Source organism: Sceloporus undulatus, chromosome 4, assembly GCF_019175285.1.
Source record: "Sceloporus undulatus isolate JIND9_A2432 ecotype Alabama chromosome 4, SceUnd_v1.1, whole genome shotgun sequence".
NCBI classification, from domain to species: domain Eukaryota; kingdom Metazoa; phylum Chordata; class Lepidosauria; order Squamata; family Phrynosomatidae; genus Sceloporus; species Sceloporus undulatus.
In genome coordinates this window covers 221,377,765-221,395,825 of record NC_056525.1, presented here as the reverse complement: position 1 = coordinate 221,395,825, position 18,061 = coordinate 221,377,765, and the positions used below count along the sequence as shown (strand labels likewise).

Here is an 18,061-nt window from a genome sequence, read left to right as displayed (position 1 = left end):
GCTTTTTTTAAAAATCAAAACATCAAATCATTCTCATTCTTTAAGGGTTTTCTGGTTCAAAAGAAGTTTGGCAAACTTTCCTCATCTTTGCCCAATATGGCAATAACCAGCTCTGAAATTCTGTGTGTTTCTGGGAGACAGGAAAATGGAGCACAGCTGTGTAATAAGATGAAAAAGTGAAACTGCACTATTCTTCCAAAATGACAGATCATGATGTGAAAAAAGAGGAACAGCAAACAAAGAGGGGAGGAAAACCAAAATCAAAAATCCACCACTAAAAATGATCCATGAGAAAAAGCTTTAGTCAACCTCTGAGTAAGTTCCATTAATTTAATGGTCTTCTGCAGTCAGGATTCACAATAGAATTCAGGCTAAAGACTCCCAGGGCATCTTAAAACATAAGCTTTCATGGACAATAGATCACTTCATCTGCTAAATCAGGGGAGGAAGCATGTAGATACCCCACAGGTTCAATTCCCAATATTCCTCACTATTGGCTGTGCTAGCTAGGACTGCTGAGAGCTACCGGAGAGAAATGAGGTGTTATCTTGAACATTTGGGTGTGCATGCACATGGTATGAGGAAAGGGGCATATTGTAGACAGTGAAGTAAGAGGGAAATACAATGCAGAAAATGCTGACAGTCACAACAACATTAAAAATGGCCCTTCACAAAACCATTACTGGTAACACAAACACTCTGGAACTAGTACAGTTCGCTCTCCCTATACGCAAGGGATCCATTCCAGACTCCCCCGCATATGGGGAAAAGAGCGTATGCTCAAGCCCCATAGGGAACAATTATGCGTGTGCACACAGTGGTGCAAGGCACAGGTATGCACCTCATTACTTCTAATGGGACTTGCCTTCCGCGTAAGCTCAAAGCCGTGGAAGGCGAGCCTGCCTATAAGGAGGGCTGACAGTATGTAAAGGAATCTGTAGCACCTTTGAGACTAAGGTTTGGTACAGACTGCCTGGGGCCAAAATTACAGCTTGGGAGAGCGGAGCGTCTGCACACTCCGTGCTCTCCCGGTGTCATTTTGGACGCGCACACATCCACATGCTGTGCGCACCGATGACGTGCCTTGTGCGCTGCATCCAAATGGGGTGGCACACAAGAGACATCACCGTGCCACTCCAGGGCGCTAGTGGTGCCTTGGCAGCGGCATGGAAAGGAGTTGCTTTTCGCAGCTCCTTTTTGTAGCGGATCATTGCTGTGGCAACAATCTGGGGCAGAAAGGGGCAGCGTCTCGAGGTCCCTTCCTGCCCGTCTGTACCGGGCCTATCTGCGTGAAAGAAGTTGTAGATAAACTTTCATAGACTTGGTAAACTATGAAAGCTTCTGCTACAACCTCTTTCATACAGTTAATCCCAATGATTCTCAAATGGTAGGGCAGAACCCCAGGGGTGCAAGAGCTACATTTATAAATGAATTCTCATGCTGGTTTTTTTTATTAATCCACACATTAATGAGGAAATGGGATGGAACAGATTTATTAATGAACTTGATAACAATAGGAAATGGACTGATTGACCTGTCCCTACCAAACACTAATATAAATCACTGTAAACACCTATTGTTCATCATGCAATCTTCAAGTAGCAAATTAGGAAACAATGCAACAGTAACAAAAATAGCAGCATCTAAGATGGCCGGGTGGGTGGGTGGGTGGGTGTCATACATACCTCCAGATTTTGTTGAGTCATAAACAGCATTAAAAATGGTGATGCATGTTGAAAGCTGCATCCAACCATATCTGAAAAACTGAACAATTTCCACCTATGATCTAAAGCTTTGAAAGCAGACATTTTTATTAACTAACCCTCAAGTCTTTAACCAGTTACCACTGCTTTTAAAGTTTATTATGTACTGGGTATATTTACAAAGCATCAGTGCCTTATGTTGTTTTCTTGTTTCCCTCTCATTTCCCCCCTTTTGTATCTAATAATCCCATGTAGTTTTCTTTTTTTAAAAAACTGGTTTTCTTTAAGAAATCTTTGCATATCATACATAAAACTCATACATGAAATATTTATTTGCCCTTGCATACACTCTCCTCCATTTTGTATTTCTTCTGTGTTGAATTACAGACTTTATATATAATAGAGGCATAGAGTTGCCCTCTTGCACTTACAAAGATGTCATCCCTATGGCACAGAAAAACAGAACAAAAATCACCTCAAAAAACACAAAGTGCAGAACAAGCATAATGTTCCAGTGTTTCATGAGCACTTCCAAGAGACCAGTGAGAAACTGGCTTGCATCTCACAATGCGCACACATGCATACCCCAAAACAACAATAAATAGAAGACAAACATTGAAATAGAGCTCAAGTCAGCTTGGGTTGTATAAGAACTGCAACGAGACAACAGGTTGTTCTGGTCCACTACTATACTTCTGCAGTTTCAGAGTTGAACCTCTTCCTGCTATATAAAATAGCTTAACTAGTGATTTGAGGTCTTGATGCATGCTAAAAATATGTTCTTCCCTCACTTAGTTACAGCTACCCCCTCAACAGATGAAGATACAGAACACACATGAGCAGCTGCAATCTTTAAAATATGTATTATCTCTCTAAAGATTCTTGGAATAAACACTTTTGCTTCTGTCTCTCTGCATCCAATATTTGCACTGTGTTACCCATTAAAGCTTTAAAATCTTTTTTAAAAGCTGGAATCTTTTGGTGCAATGTAAAAATAATAATGAGCACAGAGAACTAAGACAGTACACAGAGTTTCCTTTATTCCTCTTCTTCAGATAGCAAAGGGCATGAATACTGCAGAATTAATACTGATACAAGTTGAGTATCCCTTACCAGAATTCTAAAATCAAAAATTATCCACATGGGTGGCTGTGATAGAGACATTTTTGCTTTCTAATAGTTCAGTGTAAACGAATTGTGGTTTATGCACAAAAATATTAAAAATATCGCATATAAAATTACGTTCAGGCTACCTACATAAGATGTATGGACAGGTTGCTCACCTGTAACTGTGTTTCTTCGAGTGGTCATCTGTGAATTCACACAAATGGGTTATTCTGCGCCTGCGCAGCAATGCTCGAAAACTTCTAGAATCTCTGGGCAGAATGCAAAGTAACTTTCTGCAACTTTTTGGCGGTATCCCCGCCCACCCCTATATAAAGCCCCTAGCGGCCTGCTCTCCTTCAGTTCCGAATGAGCCGCCACAGCATGACGGTAACGTCAGCAATAATCATGAGCGGGACACTGAGGGGATGGATGGGCAGGATTTGTGTGAATTCGCAGATGACCACTCAAAGAAACACAGTTACAGGTGAGCAACCTGTCCTTCTTCGTGGTCTCTGCGAATCACACAAATGGGTTAGACTGGCTAGCTAAAGTCAAAGGAGGAGGGAGTGTCCAAGCATGTAAATTAATGAAATTTATTGACACAGAATAAACAATGTGACCAACATGGCCTTGTCTGTGTAATCAATGCAAACCTGAGAGTAACACTGCCCTCCCAAAGGCTGCTCCCTGCCTATCCCTGGAGTCCAGCCTGTAGCGCCTAATAAATGTCAGTGGCTGGGACCAGGTAGCAGCCCGGCAGACATCCTCGAGGGGAATACCCATCAAGAAGGCTGAGGATGCTGCCACCGCCCTAGTTGCATGGGCCCGAACCCGTACCAGAGCAGGGACGCCTGCCAGTTCGTAACACAAATAAATGGTGTTTGAAACCCACTTAGAGAATCTTTGAGATGAAACAGGCAGCCCCTTCTTCGCTTCCAAGTAGCAAACAAAAAGTCTATTGGAGAGCCTCGAGCCCGAGGTCCTGTCCAAATAGAATGCCAGTGCCCTTCTGACATTTAGTGAGTGCATACGACGCTCCTCATCAGTGGATGGGTTCGGGGCCAGAGTGGGAAGAATAATGTCCTGATTGAGATGAAAGGCTGACACCACCTTAGGCAAGAAAGTGATGTCAGCCCGAAGTACAACCTTGTCCCTGTAGAAGCGGAGATAGGGCTGCTCAGCCCGTAGCGCACACAGTTCACCGGCCTGATGAGCAGAGGTGATGGCTACCAGGAAGGCTGTCTTCCATGTCAACAGCCTCAGGTCCGTCGTAGCCATGGGCTCGAAGGGCTTGGAGGTCAGCTTGGAGAGTACCAATTCTAGGCTCCAAGCTGGGGAAGGAGAAGAACAAGGCGGGTGAAGGTTATTGAACCCTCGCAGAAATCTCTTCACCAGTGGGTTTCTAAATAAAGAAGGTTTATCTCCAAACGTATAATGGGAGGAGATAGCAGACAAATAACACTTAATAGAATTCAAAGATAGTCCTGCGTTGGCCAGGGACATAAGAAAGCCCAAAATCGTGGAAATAGAAACCTGGGATGGTACAATATCCTTCTCGTTAAGGAAGGCGAGAAATTTGTCCCACTTATAACTATAGGCCCTGTGCGTAGAGGACTTCTGAGCCGCCATTATCACGTCCCGGATATCAGCCGGGAGGGAAACTAACAGCGGATCCTCCATGCTGCCAATGGGAGAGACTCCATGTCGGGGTGCAGGACCATCCCGTTGTGGAGAGAGAGGAGGTCGGGACGGTAGTTGAGTCGGAGATAAAGTCCTTTGGACAGACGGAGGAGTGGGGTGAACCACAGCTGTCTCGGCCACCACAGGGAGATTAGAATGACGTCGGCTTGGTCCGTCATGATTTTTGACAGCACCCTTGTTAACAAGGGAAAGGGGGGAAAGGCATACAGCAGTCCCTGGCACCAGTCGAGTTGGAAGGTGTCTCCCCTGGAGCCCAGTCCCCGAGTTCGAGAGCAAAATTCCGAAATGTGGGTGTTGTTTGGAGAAGCAAAGAGGTCCAACACTGGGAGCCTCCATTCGTGGCAGGTCTTTGGGGACCTGCTCAGTTGGTCTGCTCGGTCGTTCTGGTCCCCTGGTAGATGGATGCACTGCAGCAAAATGCTGTGGGCGATGCACCACTCCCAGATGTGGAGGGTGATCTCCAGGAGCGTCATTGATCTTGTGCCTCCTTGCTTGTTGAGGTAGTACATGGTGGTAGTATTGTCCGTAAGCAATAGTACTACCTTGTTGGCGAGGAAGCAGCAGAAGGCTTTGAGAGCTTTCTCCACTGCGAGCATTTCTAGAGCATTTATGTGGAGAGAAGTCTCTGTCCGCGACCACTTGCCCTTGATGGTAAAATCTAGGACATGGGCACCCCATCCTAGTAAGGAGGCGTCTGTTGTAAGGGTAATGTCCAGCTGTGGGGGTACGAAGGGCATGCCCACCAGACGTCGGGTTCGAGCTACCAGCGCAAGGATCTCTGGACCTTCCTCGGGATGGTAAGCACCTTTCTTGGAGAGTCTCGTACGGGATCGAAGATGGAGAGGAACCACGACTGAAGAGGCCTGAAGCGTAACCTGGCCCAGGGGGTAACGAATGTCGTGGAAGCTAAGTGGCCCATGGCGACTTGGACTGTATGTGCCCGGACTTTCCTTCGGGAGAGACAGTCCTTTAGAGAGGAGGTCAAGGTGTGAAATCTTGGGCGCGGAAGGAAGGCCTTCATCTCTTCAGAGTCTAGAGTCGTCCCAATGAAGTCCAGTCTCTTTGTTGGGGAGAGATGTGATTTCTGCAAATTGACCTGGAGTCCCAACGCCTCTAGCAACGATAGTGCGAACTGGACGTCCCACAGTAGCATCTCTCGGGATGGAGCGGTGAATAGCCAGTCATCCAAGTAGGGGAAGACAGTTATCTCTTTCTGCCGCAGGTATGCCACCACAGGGGCCATACATTTCGTGAAAACCCTCGGTGCTGTGGAAAGGCCGAATGGCAGAACCTTGTACTGGAAGATGTCGGTCCCAATGGTGAAGGCAAGGAACCGACGGTGACCTTCTCTGATGGAGATATAATAATAATAATAATAATTTTTATTTATATCCCGCCTTTCCAATTGCATGATCAAGGCGGCTTACAAGACAAGAAACAATAAAATACAGATAAAGCATCACAATATAAAAAGTTTAAAAACATCATTACTAGGGGTAGGAACGGGAATCTATACAAATCACAATTCACTAGGGGCAAGAAAAAGAGAGTATATTGCACTAATCCGGGGTCGAAGAACAAGAACAAGGAGCAGAGAAAGAACACTATTACCTAGAGTGAAAAAGCCAGCTGGAATAGATGCGTTTTTAATTGTTTCTTAAAAGAAACTAAAGATGCAGAGGAACGGAGCTCTATAGGGAGCTTATTCCACAATGAGGGGGCGGCGATAGTGAAAGCCCTCTGTGAGGTCCTCACCAAACGGGATTTAGGAACCTCTAACAAATTGGTCCCAGATGTTCTGAGTGTGCGGGGCGGATTATATGGGGAGAGACGGTCCTCCAAGTACCCTGGGCCCAAGCCATTTAGGGCTTTATAGGTCAAAACCAACACCTTGTATTGAGCTCGGAAGCGAATGAGTAGCCAGTAAAGATCTTTTAAAATAGGTGTTATGTGGTCTGTCCTGGAACTACCAGCGACCAGTCTGGCTGCCATATTCTGCACCAATTGAAGCTTCCGGGTTTGGTACAAGGGTTGCCCCATGTAGAGCGCATTGCAGAAGTCCAATCGAGAGGTTACCAAAGCATTTACAACAGTTTCAAGGTCCCGACGGCCCAGGTAGGGGCGCAGCTGGCGTATCAGCCGAAGCTGATAACAAGCACTCCTGACCGTCGCGTCCACCTGGGATGTCACATGAAGCGACGAATCAAGGAGTACTCCCAAGCTGCGCACCGAGTCCCTCAAGGGGAGCGTGACCCCATTCAGGACAGGCTGACAAATCTCACCACCCGGAACCGAGGGACCTATCACCAGTGAAATATGATATGAAAATAAGCGTCCTTCAAATCTAAAGTGACGAACCAGGAGTCCTTCTGTAACAACGGCAAAATAGAGGCAAGAGTTACCATTCTGAAACGTTTGTAGATAATAAAAGAATTCAACTGGCGTAAGTCCAGGATAGGTCTACGTCCAGAGTCCCTCTTCGGGACCGTAAAGTATCTTGAGAAGAAGCAGTATCGGGCCCGAGTGAGATTCTCCGGTGGGCGGGAGCTGCAGAAACTCAAGGGCATAACCCCGTCGGACGATGTCCAGAACCCAAGAGTCCGTTGTGATCGAAGCCCAGGTGTTAAAGAAAGGCTTCAATCTGTCGGAAAAAGAAGGAGCGAAGTGCGCTGGGGGACTTCAAAACCTACGCTTGCCTTTGCCATCTTTCTTCTTATAGCCCTGCTGGTATCTGGCCTGGGACGTCTGGCGTCGATCCGGCTGGGCCAATGGGGACTGGGACGGACGGCTCTGAGGCGGCCTGTCTTGAGGATGAAATTGGCGGTCCTGCTGTTGGGACTGGTGCTGTGAGTGTGGGTAACATGGGCGCTGGCTGCCATATCTCATGCGAGGAGATTTGCAGGATGAGGACATCCCATGCTTCCGTGCAGCTGTCTTCATCTGGTAACGGAAGCTTAACTTCTCATCGGTCTCTCTGTTGAACAGACCGGAATTATCAAAGGGCATATCCTCTATTGCAGACCTGGCCTGTGGAGTAAGGTCCGAGGAGCGCAGCCATGCGTGGCATCTGAGGGCTATCGAGCCCGACAAGATCTTGGAGGCACAGCCAGTGGAGCGTCTGGCCGAAATGATCTGCTGTTCTCCAATTAGATGAACCTCATTGCGGAGAGCTGTCATGATCTACTTTTTGTCATCTGGGAGTTCTGCGATGGTCGGGTCCATCTTCTCCATGAGGAGCTGTACATATGCTCCCATGCACGCCGCATAATTAGCGATTTTGATGTCCAGCGCAGCGGATGCGTAAAATTTTTTAGCCAGTCCATCAATCTTTTTTCCCTCTTTGTCCACGGGAGAGGAAGCTTGACAGGGAGTAAAGGACATCTGCGACCCCTCCACTATGGCAGAGTTGGGCTTGGTATGATTGAAAAGCCATGACGGGCCCGATGGAGTGACCCTATAAAGGTTTTCTATCTTCCTCGATGTGGAGGAGATACAGTGGTACCCCGGGTTACGAAATTAATTCGTTCCGCGGCGCCCTTCGTAACCCGAAAGATTTCGCAACCCGAAAAAGCCATAGCCGCTAGCGCTAGAAGCCGCGATTTCGTGCGAAAAAGCGCCGAAAAGCACCAAAAATTTTTTTCATAAGCCGGAAAAAAAAACGTAACCCGGAACTGTTTTTTCCTATGGAATTTTTTCGTATCCCGGAAATTTCGTAACGCGGTGCTTTCGTATCCCGGGGTACCACTGTAGTGGCAGGAGTGTCCCAGGACCTCTTGGCAATTTTTTCTAGTGATGGGCGAAAGGCCAGAGAAGGAGGAGCAGGAGCGCAGCCGTGGATCCGTCTCTCCACGGGGTCGAGGGCATCATCCTCCGTGTGGGATACCTCCAATTTCAGTGCTTCGGCCATACGGACGACTCTATCGGCGAAGGATCTCACATCGTCAGATGGGGACGGGGCGTCCGGAACCCCAAAGACATAAGGTTGGTCCTCCTTAGGAAATGGAGACGGAGAATGGGATCTGGATGGAGATCTTGAGACGGACCTGCTCGGTTGTCGGCTAGGTGGAGAAAGGTCCCTCTCAGAAGATGGTCTCCTCGTAAACAAGTCACCCGACTTGCGAGTGGTTTCTTGCCGCGGAGAGCGAGGCTTCACCCTGGTCGGGCCCGGACAGCGTTTCCGGAGGTGGGGAGCATCCACAGGCAGGAAGTACTGTCCGGAGTGATGATCATAGACCAAGTCCGGGTAGGTATCAAAGAGGTCTCTATCCGGTAAGTCGCGGTCGTCACGGCCCTGGTCCAAGGCCTCATCCGCCTCGGCACCAAGGGCAGTTCTGTCTCTGCGTAAGGGAGACCGGGCCCGACGGGAACCTTTGGAAGGCGACCTCAATCTGCGGGGCGAAGCAGGCGGGTCGGAATGTGGGATCTCCCCCTCCGATTCGGAGCTGTGGTCCAAGGTGACTATTTGAAGGTCCTCATCAGGAATGGACAGATGAGGCGCAATCAAGACCCTCGGTTCCAGAGGTGGAGGAGCGGAGCTTGAAGCCGGAATCGGAGTAGCCACAGTCATGCGGTCCGGAGGCGGAACCAAGACTGTACTCGGCGGGCCCTTCCGTCTAGTCTTCGGGACTGGAGATGCTGACCTAGCCCGCCTGGCCCCTTCATCCTCCTTAGAGGATTTGTGCCTTTTATCCTTGTCTTCCTTGGAGGATTTTTGCTTATCCTCATGTCTCCTTTTCGGAGCCTTTGCCTTCTCGGCATGGGACACAGATGACGCCTCTTGGGGAGCTGGTTCTCCCGAGGAGGTTGATGGTTGGAAGACCTTCTCGTAAAGAGAGGCCTTCAATCTCTGGTCCCGGTTTTTTAGGGCCTGGGACGTCATGGCCTTACAATGGATACAACAGCCGGGGATATGGGTCTCCCGCAGGCAAAGGACGCACTTATCGTGGCCATCCGACATGGAGATTTTCACCCCACACTTGGAGCACCGCTTAAAGGAGGCCATAATGGCCGGTAGAGCGGTATCGCGGGAGTCGAGTTCGTTTATCAGTCCAGGTTGAGCCGAGAAAAACACAGTGCGTCTAAATCCAAGGGAAAGTCCGTTTGGAGTGGTCAGTGGGTCAAGCCGGTGGTCAGTATTGCCAGAGATTCAGTCCAAATGGTACCCGATTGCTAGTGAAGTTCCTTGAGTTGCTTTCACGGCGGAATGAAGGAACTGAAGGAGAGCGGGCCGCTAGGGGCTTTATATAGGGGTGGGCGGGGATACCGCCAAAAAGTTGCAGAAAGTTACTTTGCATTTTGCCCAGATATTCTAGAAGTTTCTGAGCATTGCTGCGCAGGCACAGAATAACCCATTTGTGTGATTCGCAGAGACCACGAAGAAGAAACAAAATATAAATGAATTTAATTTTTGGACTTGTGTTCCATCTCCAAGATATCTCATTCTGTATATGCAAGTATTCCAAAATCTGAAAAACTCCAAAATCCATAGTATGTCTGGTCCCAAACATTTTGGTTAAGGAGACTCATCCTGTGAAGTGCATTATCACTGTATGTCTGGCAATCCAAATATATTATCATTCTCCAGAAAAAGGATAATAGAAATAGATTAACATGTTTTTTTTAATCTTTAATAAGATTAAATATCTAATAGACGACCCACCAAAAAATGCAGTAGGGCCATGCCAGCAGCAACTATACATGTCCAGTCTTGATCCAGGCTGCCATGGTCCTGAGACCACCAAAAAGGAGCAGGTTATTCTGCTCCTTTTTGGCTCAGACCTTTTGGGAAGACATGGCATTGCCTCAAATGCAGCAAGAAGCCACGTCATTTGCCCTGTCTGTTTCAGGCCTCAATTTCATTAACATTAAATTGGGAAGGAAATTAACTATTACATTTATGCTTAATAGCCATTTCATTATGTTAAAAGCCTGGACTGAGACCTTTACTAGAAAAAAGCTGAAAAAGTATCATTCGTGATTTTATTTATCCTTCCCATCTCTATCGTAACCTTGAGAACTAAGAAAAACAGTTGTATGAATTTTTGAAAATCCCATTTCTTATCTACATCACCAGTTGTTCTTTTATAATCTCACCTCTTTATCTGCCCCCTTTCTTTAGTTTACCAACTGCCATGTCAGTCCCAGCAAGGGTCCCAGGGACAAAGAACTTCAAAATCTAATTTTTTGAAAGAAATGAGATGTGTCCATTATACAGAGTATGATGTAGAACACTCAAGGAGTACCAGGATGGTAAGAAGATTAGTGTCCTTAAAAGTTCATTTCAAAACTTTTAGACTTGGAATTAATTCAAGTATCATACTTTAATCATAAACAGAAATAAACAGATTCCTAAGCAATTTGCATTTATTAAAGGAACAGCTGGAAAATATAACATTTGTTGTCTCTTTAGCACAGTTTCTTTTTTAATTAGTAATTTAATTCTGGAGTTCAACTTAAGTTAATCAATGAAAAATTTTAAATACATTTAATTAAGCTACCCTTTTTAATTAGAAAATTTCTAACGTAATTGATGCCAAGTTTTTATCATGGTCTTTACCATAAAATTTGTCCAAGTTACTCTGCAGTGAAGAGAAAATAGTCTCAATGGCCCGTTACAAACGGGCCGTTTTGTGCGTGCGGAGTGCACACTAGGGTTAGGAAGGGGCGGTGCTTCCGCACCCCCTAACTCTAGTGCGCGCTCCGCACGCACAAAATGGCAGTGGCCATTCCACACAGCCTATACAGGGCGGCACGGACGTGACGTCCTCACTCCGTGCCAGGGCGTGTAGTGCGCCCTTAGCGCAGAGCAGGAAGGAGCTCCGTTTCAGAGCTTCTTCCTGGTTTGGTCCGCTGGGCGCAGCCTTCAGACGGCTGCGCCCAGCGGACCAAAGGAGAAAGGGGCCAAGCTGCCGCAGGGTGTCCTTGGGGCTTGAAGCCCCAAGGACACCCCTTTCCAGGCTGCGGGGAAGCGGCCTTTTGCCGCTTCCCCGCAGCCCGGAAAGCGGCGGATCGGGGCCTCAGCGGCTGCCGTTCTAGCAGCTGAGGCCACGATACACCGGGGAAAGGGGCGGGTACAGCCCGCCTCAAATGGGCGGTCTGTAACCCGCCATAGTTTCTTTTTGCTTTGTCTTTTACTTACAGAATAGATGAAGAAAACGGACAGACATAGAAAAGCATATCTAGTTAAATTCTATGACACTGTTATCTGGAGACACAGGATGAAAGAACAGAACATGCTTCTGAATCAAAGGAAAGCAGCCAGCCAACTAATGATAGACAACATTTATTAAAGTTGTTCTGCCTTTTTCTGGTTTCCCACTTTAGTTCAATTTTATTAGACAAATCTCTTTGGGACAGAGATTGTCTTTCATATCACACCAAACACACTTCTGGCTATGTACATATTTTTCATGAATCATGTTCTTGTACATAAAAATAAATGTAACATATAGTAACATCAAAACTGCTAAAATATATTATTATTCTGCTCATACTTAACTTTCTAACTGCCAAAACTTTGTGCAACTATGGATCTTATCCTGGCTACACACATCAAAACTGACAGCTGCTCTGTCAAATTCAACTATAATTGAGGTCAAGTTACTGAAGGACAGTAAGAGACAAAGAAGAAGAAGAATTACCTAATGTGATCAAGTGAACCCTGAAGTTATAAAACAACCAAGTTCACAAATTTAGAATGTGACTAAGGAATAATGAGATTGGTCAGTAGTTCAACTGATCATGCCTCCATGAAGACGAAACAGTAGACAACAGCAAGTAGCTGCCTACTCACTGGAACGTTTTCCAGCTGTTTAAAGCAAAGACTTCAGAGTATGTGCACACATATATTTTTTTCCCCAGGATTTCAAAGTCTACATGCTGCTCAGCCATTATGAATGAGTAATTCAAGTAGGGTACAACTATGCCTTGTATTAACCTGATAAAGATGTTTCCCTCCAAACGCAACAGCATTTCTATTTAGCCATTCCTTTAAGAGAGTATTATACACGTAAGGGAAAAACTAAGAAAAATTAATTACTGACCATTATGTCATAGATTTCAGATGTAAAATTATTTCAGACTGTTTTACATATTAAAATACAGCTAGAACATAAATACAGTGGTACCTCGGGATACGAAATACCCAGGTTACGAAATTTCCGGGATACGAAAAAATCCCATTGGAAATAATTGTTCCGGGTTACGAATGTTTTTTCGGGTTACGAAAAAAATTTTTGGTGCTTTTCGGCGCTTTTTCGCACGAAACGCGGCTTTTCCCCATTAGCGCCTATGGCAATTCGGCTTACGAAGGCTTTTCGGGTTACGAAAGCGGCCGCGGAACGAATTAATTTCGTAACCCGAGGGAGCAGTGTAATATAAATTTCTACTGAGAATAGTAAGCATGTGAACCATCAAATGATAGTGTTTGTCAAGTATGAGTTAAATTGTTTTTCCCCTGGAACAAACTTTTAATATTCCCAATATATCTATAAATAACATATGAAAATATAAAAATTCATATATCAGTAAGATTAATGCATCGGTTTCATGCTACTTTTACAATATTAACTACTTAAGTAGATTGCAAATATCAGCACACAAGAATGCCTATTAATTTTTGGAGGCAATGGATCCAGAGAGAGACCACTACTAGCTTAACTACTAGTAAACCTTTGGTGCTAAAGGGACATAAAACTATCAATTAGCCTTCAGCATTTCCTTGTTCTCTTAATGAAAATAATCAGGTATCTGTTATACAATTACAGCTGAAATCCAAATTATAGCCCTTACCGTTCACACACAGCTGCTTAGACTCCAACATATGTAGAAAACAGCAGTAGTTCCATAATTTAGTGGCAATTATTAACAACCAGAAAGAAACCAGAGAATCTGACAACAGTCTCTCATCCCCGACTCCCTCTAACATTTCTCTCTCATGTTCAGTATATTTTTTTGTTCCTTCTAAGGAGACTTCAAAGGCAGAGGAACATCAGGGCTGGATAGCTATACCAAAAGATTGCTGTGAAAACAGCTGTGTTTGGATTTAACAATAAATTGTGGTTTATCATTAGTGGAACAAGATGCAAAGAGCCACAGGCTTGTAGAATGTCCACACCCCTCTTATCCTCTGATTTTCCCAAAGGAGGAGATCAGAAGCTTCCATTTAGAGCATACCGTCATTTCACCCAAGACCAGATAAACTTCATTTATGCTCAGCTATGGTTTACTGTGGATCTCCTCCTTTGACAATACCAGAGGAGAAGAAGGGTGTGGGCATTCTACATGCCTCTTTCCATCTTGTTACAACTAATGATAGACCATAATTTTTCATTGCATACAAATACAGTGGGTCCTTGATATCTGCTGGGGTTTGGTTCCAGGACCAACCATGCCTAACAAAATCCGTGGATGCTCATGTCTCATTAAATATAATGTCGTAGCAAAATGATGTCTTTTACATAAAATGGAAAATTGAGGTTTGCTATTTGGAATTTATATTTTTTGAATATTTTCAATCCATGGATGCTTGAATCTGTGGATGAAAAAATCTGCGGATAAGGAGGGCTAACTGTACAACTGCTTCCGCAGCAATCCTTAGGTACAGTATCTGGCCTTGATGTTCCTCTGGTGTTGGAAATCTCATGAGATGGACAAAAAAACTGTGCTTAGCTGTGACTCAATAAAGAAAGCCAGGGTGATGTAGTGGTTTGAGCACTGAACTATGACTCTGGAGACATCAGTTCAAATCCCGGCTCAGCCATGGAAACCTAATGGATGACCTTGGGTACATCAAACACTCTCAGCCTCGGGGAAGGCAAAGGCAAGCCCCCTCAGAACAAATCTTTCCAAGAACTTCCTGTGATTTGGTGACCCTAAGTTGGAAACAATTGGAAAACACACAATAACAATAATGGCTCACAAAACAAAGCTTGCTGAAACCTTGGTTATTCTTGTTGCAGAAGAGATACTAGGGATCATATTGAAAACATATGTTGGATAAAGGATAATGGAGTGCACCAAAGAATTTCAGAAGAAAATCAGCTTGTGCTTTATAGAATATGGCAAAGCCTTTGATTATGTAGACCATCAAAAACTATGGAACGATCAGAACACAGAAGTAACTAATTACAATAACTATTTCTTTGAAATATTTTCTTTTTCAGTAACAAAGGTATAATTGCATAACTTTGCAATTGTAAATTAACAAGGTATCATGCAACTCATTTTGAAGTATAATAGTAACTTCACTTTTGTAGTTATGGAGATGTGGCCTTGTTAAATGACAGAGAATAAATACCTCATGGTTCAAGTAATAACTCATGCTATGCCTCATACTGCTGAGTTGGTCATAGTTGGGGGTGGTTGGGCAACTATGAAATAGATAGAAGGAGACCAAAATTTGTACTAGAGGTGAATGGACTGTAACATTCAGATTTTTTAAAAACACTAATTAACTTTTAAATTAAATAGTTACTATTTAGAACTCGGTAAGTAAAGATTTACTTTTTTAAAATGTATTGTAACATCAGCTACTAGGGGCAAAGCACTATAAGTAACATTTCAAGTTTTGATTTACACTGGGGTTTCTCAAGCTATCAGATGTGGTAAATCAACACTTTTTCCTAGTGCATCAGGGACTAGTACCTATTTGTGCTGTATTATCATACTCACATAGTTTCCTAGAAATTCATCATAGATCAGCAGCCAATGGTTCATGCGCCAACATCAGAGTACAGGCAACAGCCTAAGTAGCACTGGTTTAAATAACCAGTTATGATTGCTCCTGAATGCAGCTAGTATTGCTTGCCACTGTCATAGTCCTGAAAGCAGCTAAATGCAAGAAAAGCACTGGCACCATTACTAATTATTACTGCTTCAACCAAAGGGCACATGGCTGTCTTCCTTTTGAATACTGCTACATATATAGGTAGCATATTTAAACAAGGTGTCAGTTTAATCATAAATGTTTATCTGACATTCTTTACAATTACCAACTTTGCACTAACTATGAATGGGGGGAAATCAAACATTCTCCCACACCCCCATTACTCCTTTAATGAGCTTTGCCATAAGTCTCTGTGAACTGAAATATTTATGCGGGAGGGGGATACCCATTTGAAACAACCAACACAGCACCATTATCATTCCCTCCAATACTGAATTCAGGAGATACAGTGCATACTACTCTGAAATTAGATTGCCAGCCAAAAATAGGAAAACAGCTTATATATATTCAAGGAATTCCCTTAATGAAAAAATAGGAGTCTGTCATGTTTAAAAAATCCCAACATGGCATGACAAGGAACTGTAAGTCTACATATTTCTGTAACACTGAAGAGCTACTGGTGTTATTTATTTATTTAAAATAAATTTAGTGGCTCTTTTGCCTGACTAGAACAATTACCACACTCAAAAGAAATACGAAAAACTAGTGACAACAATAAAAAGGCAGTCATGGTGGATATGGGTTCTTAGGGGTGAAAATCTCCCACCACCACTATATAACATTCAGCTGCTCAGGTTTAAAACTTGAAGTTCAGCCCAAGCTTGAACTCCTTGGTTCTATATAACAGGAGAAGGCAGCCTTGGGGAGAGTGATTGCATTTTCTCCTCCCCCATGTCAGCCTCTCTAAGGCAGAGATGTATCAACAGCATTCTTGTTCCAGGCCAAATGGAACCCTATACAACAGTAGTCCTAGCAGCTGGAGATCTTGTTGCAAAATAAACCTTGCTAATGCTATCGATATGGCCTCCTTCAGTGAGATTCACCCAAGGTCATCCATTGGGTTTCCATGGATGAGCAATCAATCCCTGGTCTCCAGGGTTATAGTCCAATGGTCAAACCACTACACCATGGTGGCTCTCAGATAAACTCTAAGGACCCTTTTACAACCCATCATTATGCTATGACAACTTCTGTGGAATCCTGGTATTTGTAGTTTAGAGAGGAGTTGTTAGAATTCAGTTGGAAAGTTCCAGTGGCTCACCAAACTACAAAACTCATAAACTCCAATCTTGTCAGTGATGACTGTTCAGGAGTCAACACTATCAAATAAAGGCTGACAGTTAATTGATGATATTTAAATGAAATATAAAAATGTGCTTTATATTGATTCAGGTTATTGTCACCTGCTTTATATAGCTTGTATGATTTTTTTAAAAAATAGAATCATGCAGATTTTTTTCCCTGTGATTTCATGATCTTGGAAGCCTAGATTATTCAGTGCCTTGTGAATAAAGAAAGACCAATTTATACATATATACACAACTATCCCAGTAGTCACAGAAAACTCTTTTCCTGCAATAACAAAATCATGTAGTTCTCCCTTATATAGGGAAATGGTTGTTCCTTTCATTGATGAATATTCCCCATCAAGCAGACCCTGGTGTTCTATTCCTGTGTATATCCACTTTAGTCAGTATCAGGCATTATGAAAGAGAAGAAGTATGTACATTTTCTTTACTTCTTGAGGCATATGAGCTCTAGAACTTGCTTTTGACATTCAGGGGGGTGATCTGGATGGGGATATGAAAGGGTTACCCCGGCCTATCACAGTGGGCATTTGGATGGGAGACTGCCAAGGGATACCAAGTGCTATGGGCTATATTTCAGAGGTAGGAACTGGCAAAACCATCTCTGACTATTCTTTGCCTAAGGAAACCCTATGAAATTCAATAGGTCATCATACGTGGATTTGAAGGTGCTCACACACCACACACACAGTGTCAGTACATAGCCACACTGAGATTTAAGGCTTTGTTTGCTCTTTGAGAAATCTTTCCATGTTGGAGCTATGGAAAACACGGTGATAGTTTGCCTTAGGGTCACCCTAAGTCAGAAACAGTTTGAAGGCACTCAAACACAAACGAGTTTATCTGCACCATGAAGTTTGATACCATTTTAATTGCATGGCTCCATCCTACAGAATCCTGGGATTTACAGTTTGGTGAGGCACTCAAAATTCTCTGCCACAAAGCTCTAGTGTTGTAGGTCTGATGAGTCACTCTGTTACACTGACTGACAAGGGTTTCCAGAGTTTCAAACAAAGTTTTTCCAAGGAACTATGGACCATCCACAATTTAGTTTTGTTTAATACAGTTACTTTGAATCAGAAAACTACAGGGCATTGTCTTTAAAAAAAAACCCCACAAATCTTGACCACCTAGATTTAGTTCAATTAAATTTCACTGTTTCAAACAATATTTGCACAGGTATATCTAAGCACAGAATTGGAGCCCATGTTCAGCAAATATATACATCATGATTCAGTTAAATTCAACCATTTTTTTAAACAAATGTTTTGGCATTTACTGTTATGTTTTCCTCCTTACTAAGGAGCTTCCACCATTAACAGAAGCACTAAATAATAGTGATTAAATGTAGTTAGAAGCACCATAGCTGCTTTGAACAGAAAGTGAACAGCTGGAGTCTCTTCTGCCCACCTGTGGCATAAAATCATGTAGAAATTGAGAGGTTACATGTTTTTCTTAATCAGTATAAATTTCCCTAGTATCCTACAAAAATAATTTAAAAGCTATTAAAACAATTT

General features: G+C 43.8%; 1 protein-coding gene across 10 annotated transcripts in view; it reads right to left on the bottom strand.

Annotated features, from left to right (window-relative positions):
* VPS13B (vacuolar protein sorting 13 homolog B) overlaps nucleotides 1-18,061 on the bottom strand; it is a 485,868-nt gene that overhangs the window by 318,786 nt on the left and 149,021 nt on the right. Inside the window, exon 20 of one of the 10 annotated variants that reach the window (XM_042465703.1) lies at nucleotides 5,702-5,860. The exons of the other annotated variants lie outside the window; for them this stretch is intronic. Within the exon in view, the coding sequence (XP_042321637.1) occupies nucleotides 5,715-5,860 (146 nt within the window). The 3' untranslated portion in view covers nucleotides 5,702-5,714. Of the gene's footprint in view, nucleotides 1-5,701; nucleotides 5,861-18,061 lie in introns of those variants that run through there. 10 annotated transcript variants of the gene reach the window in all.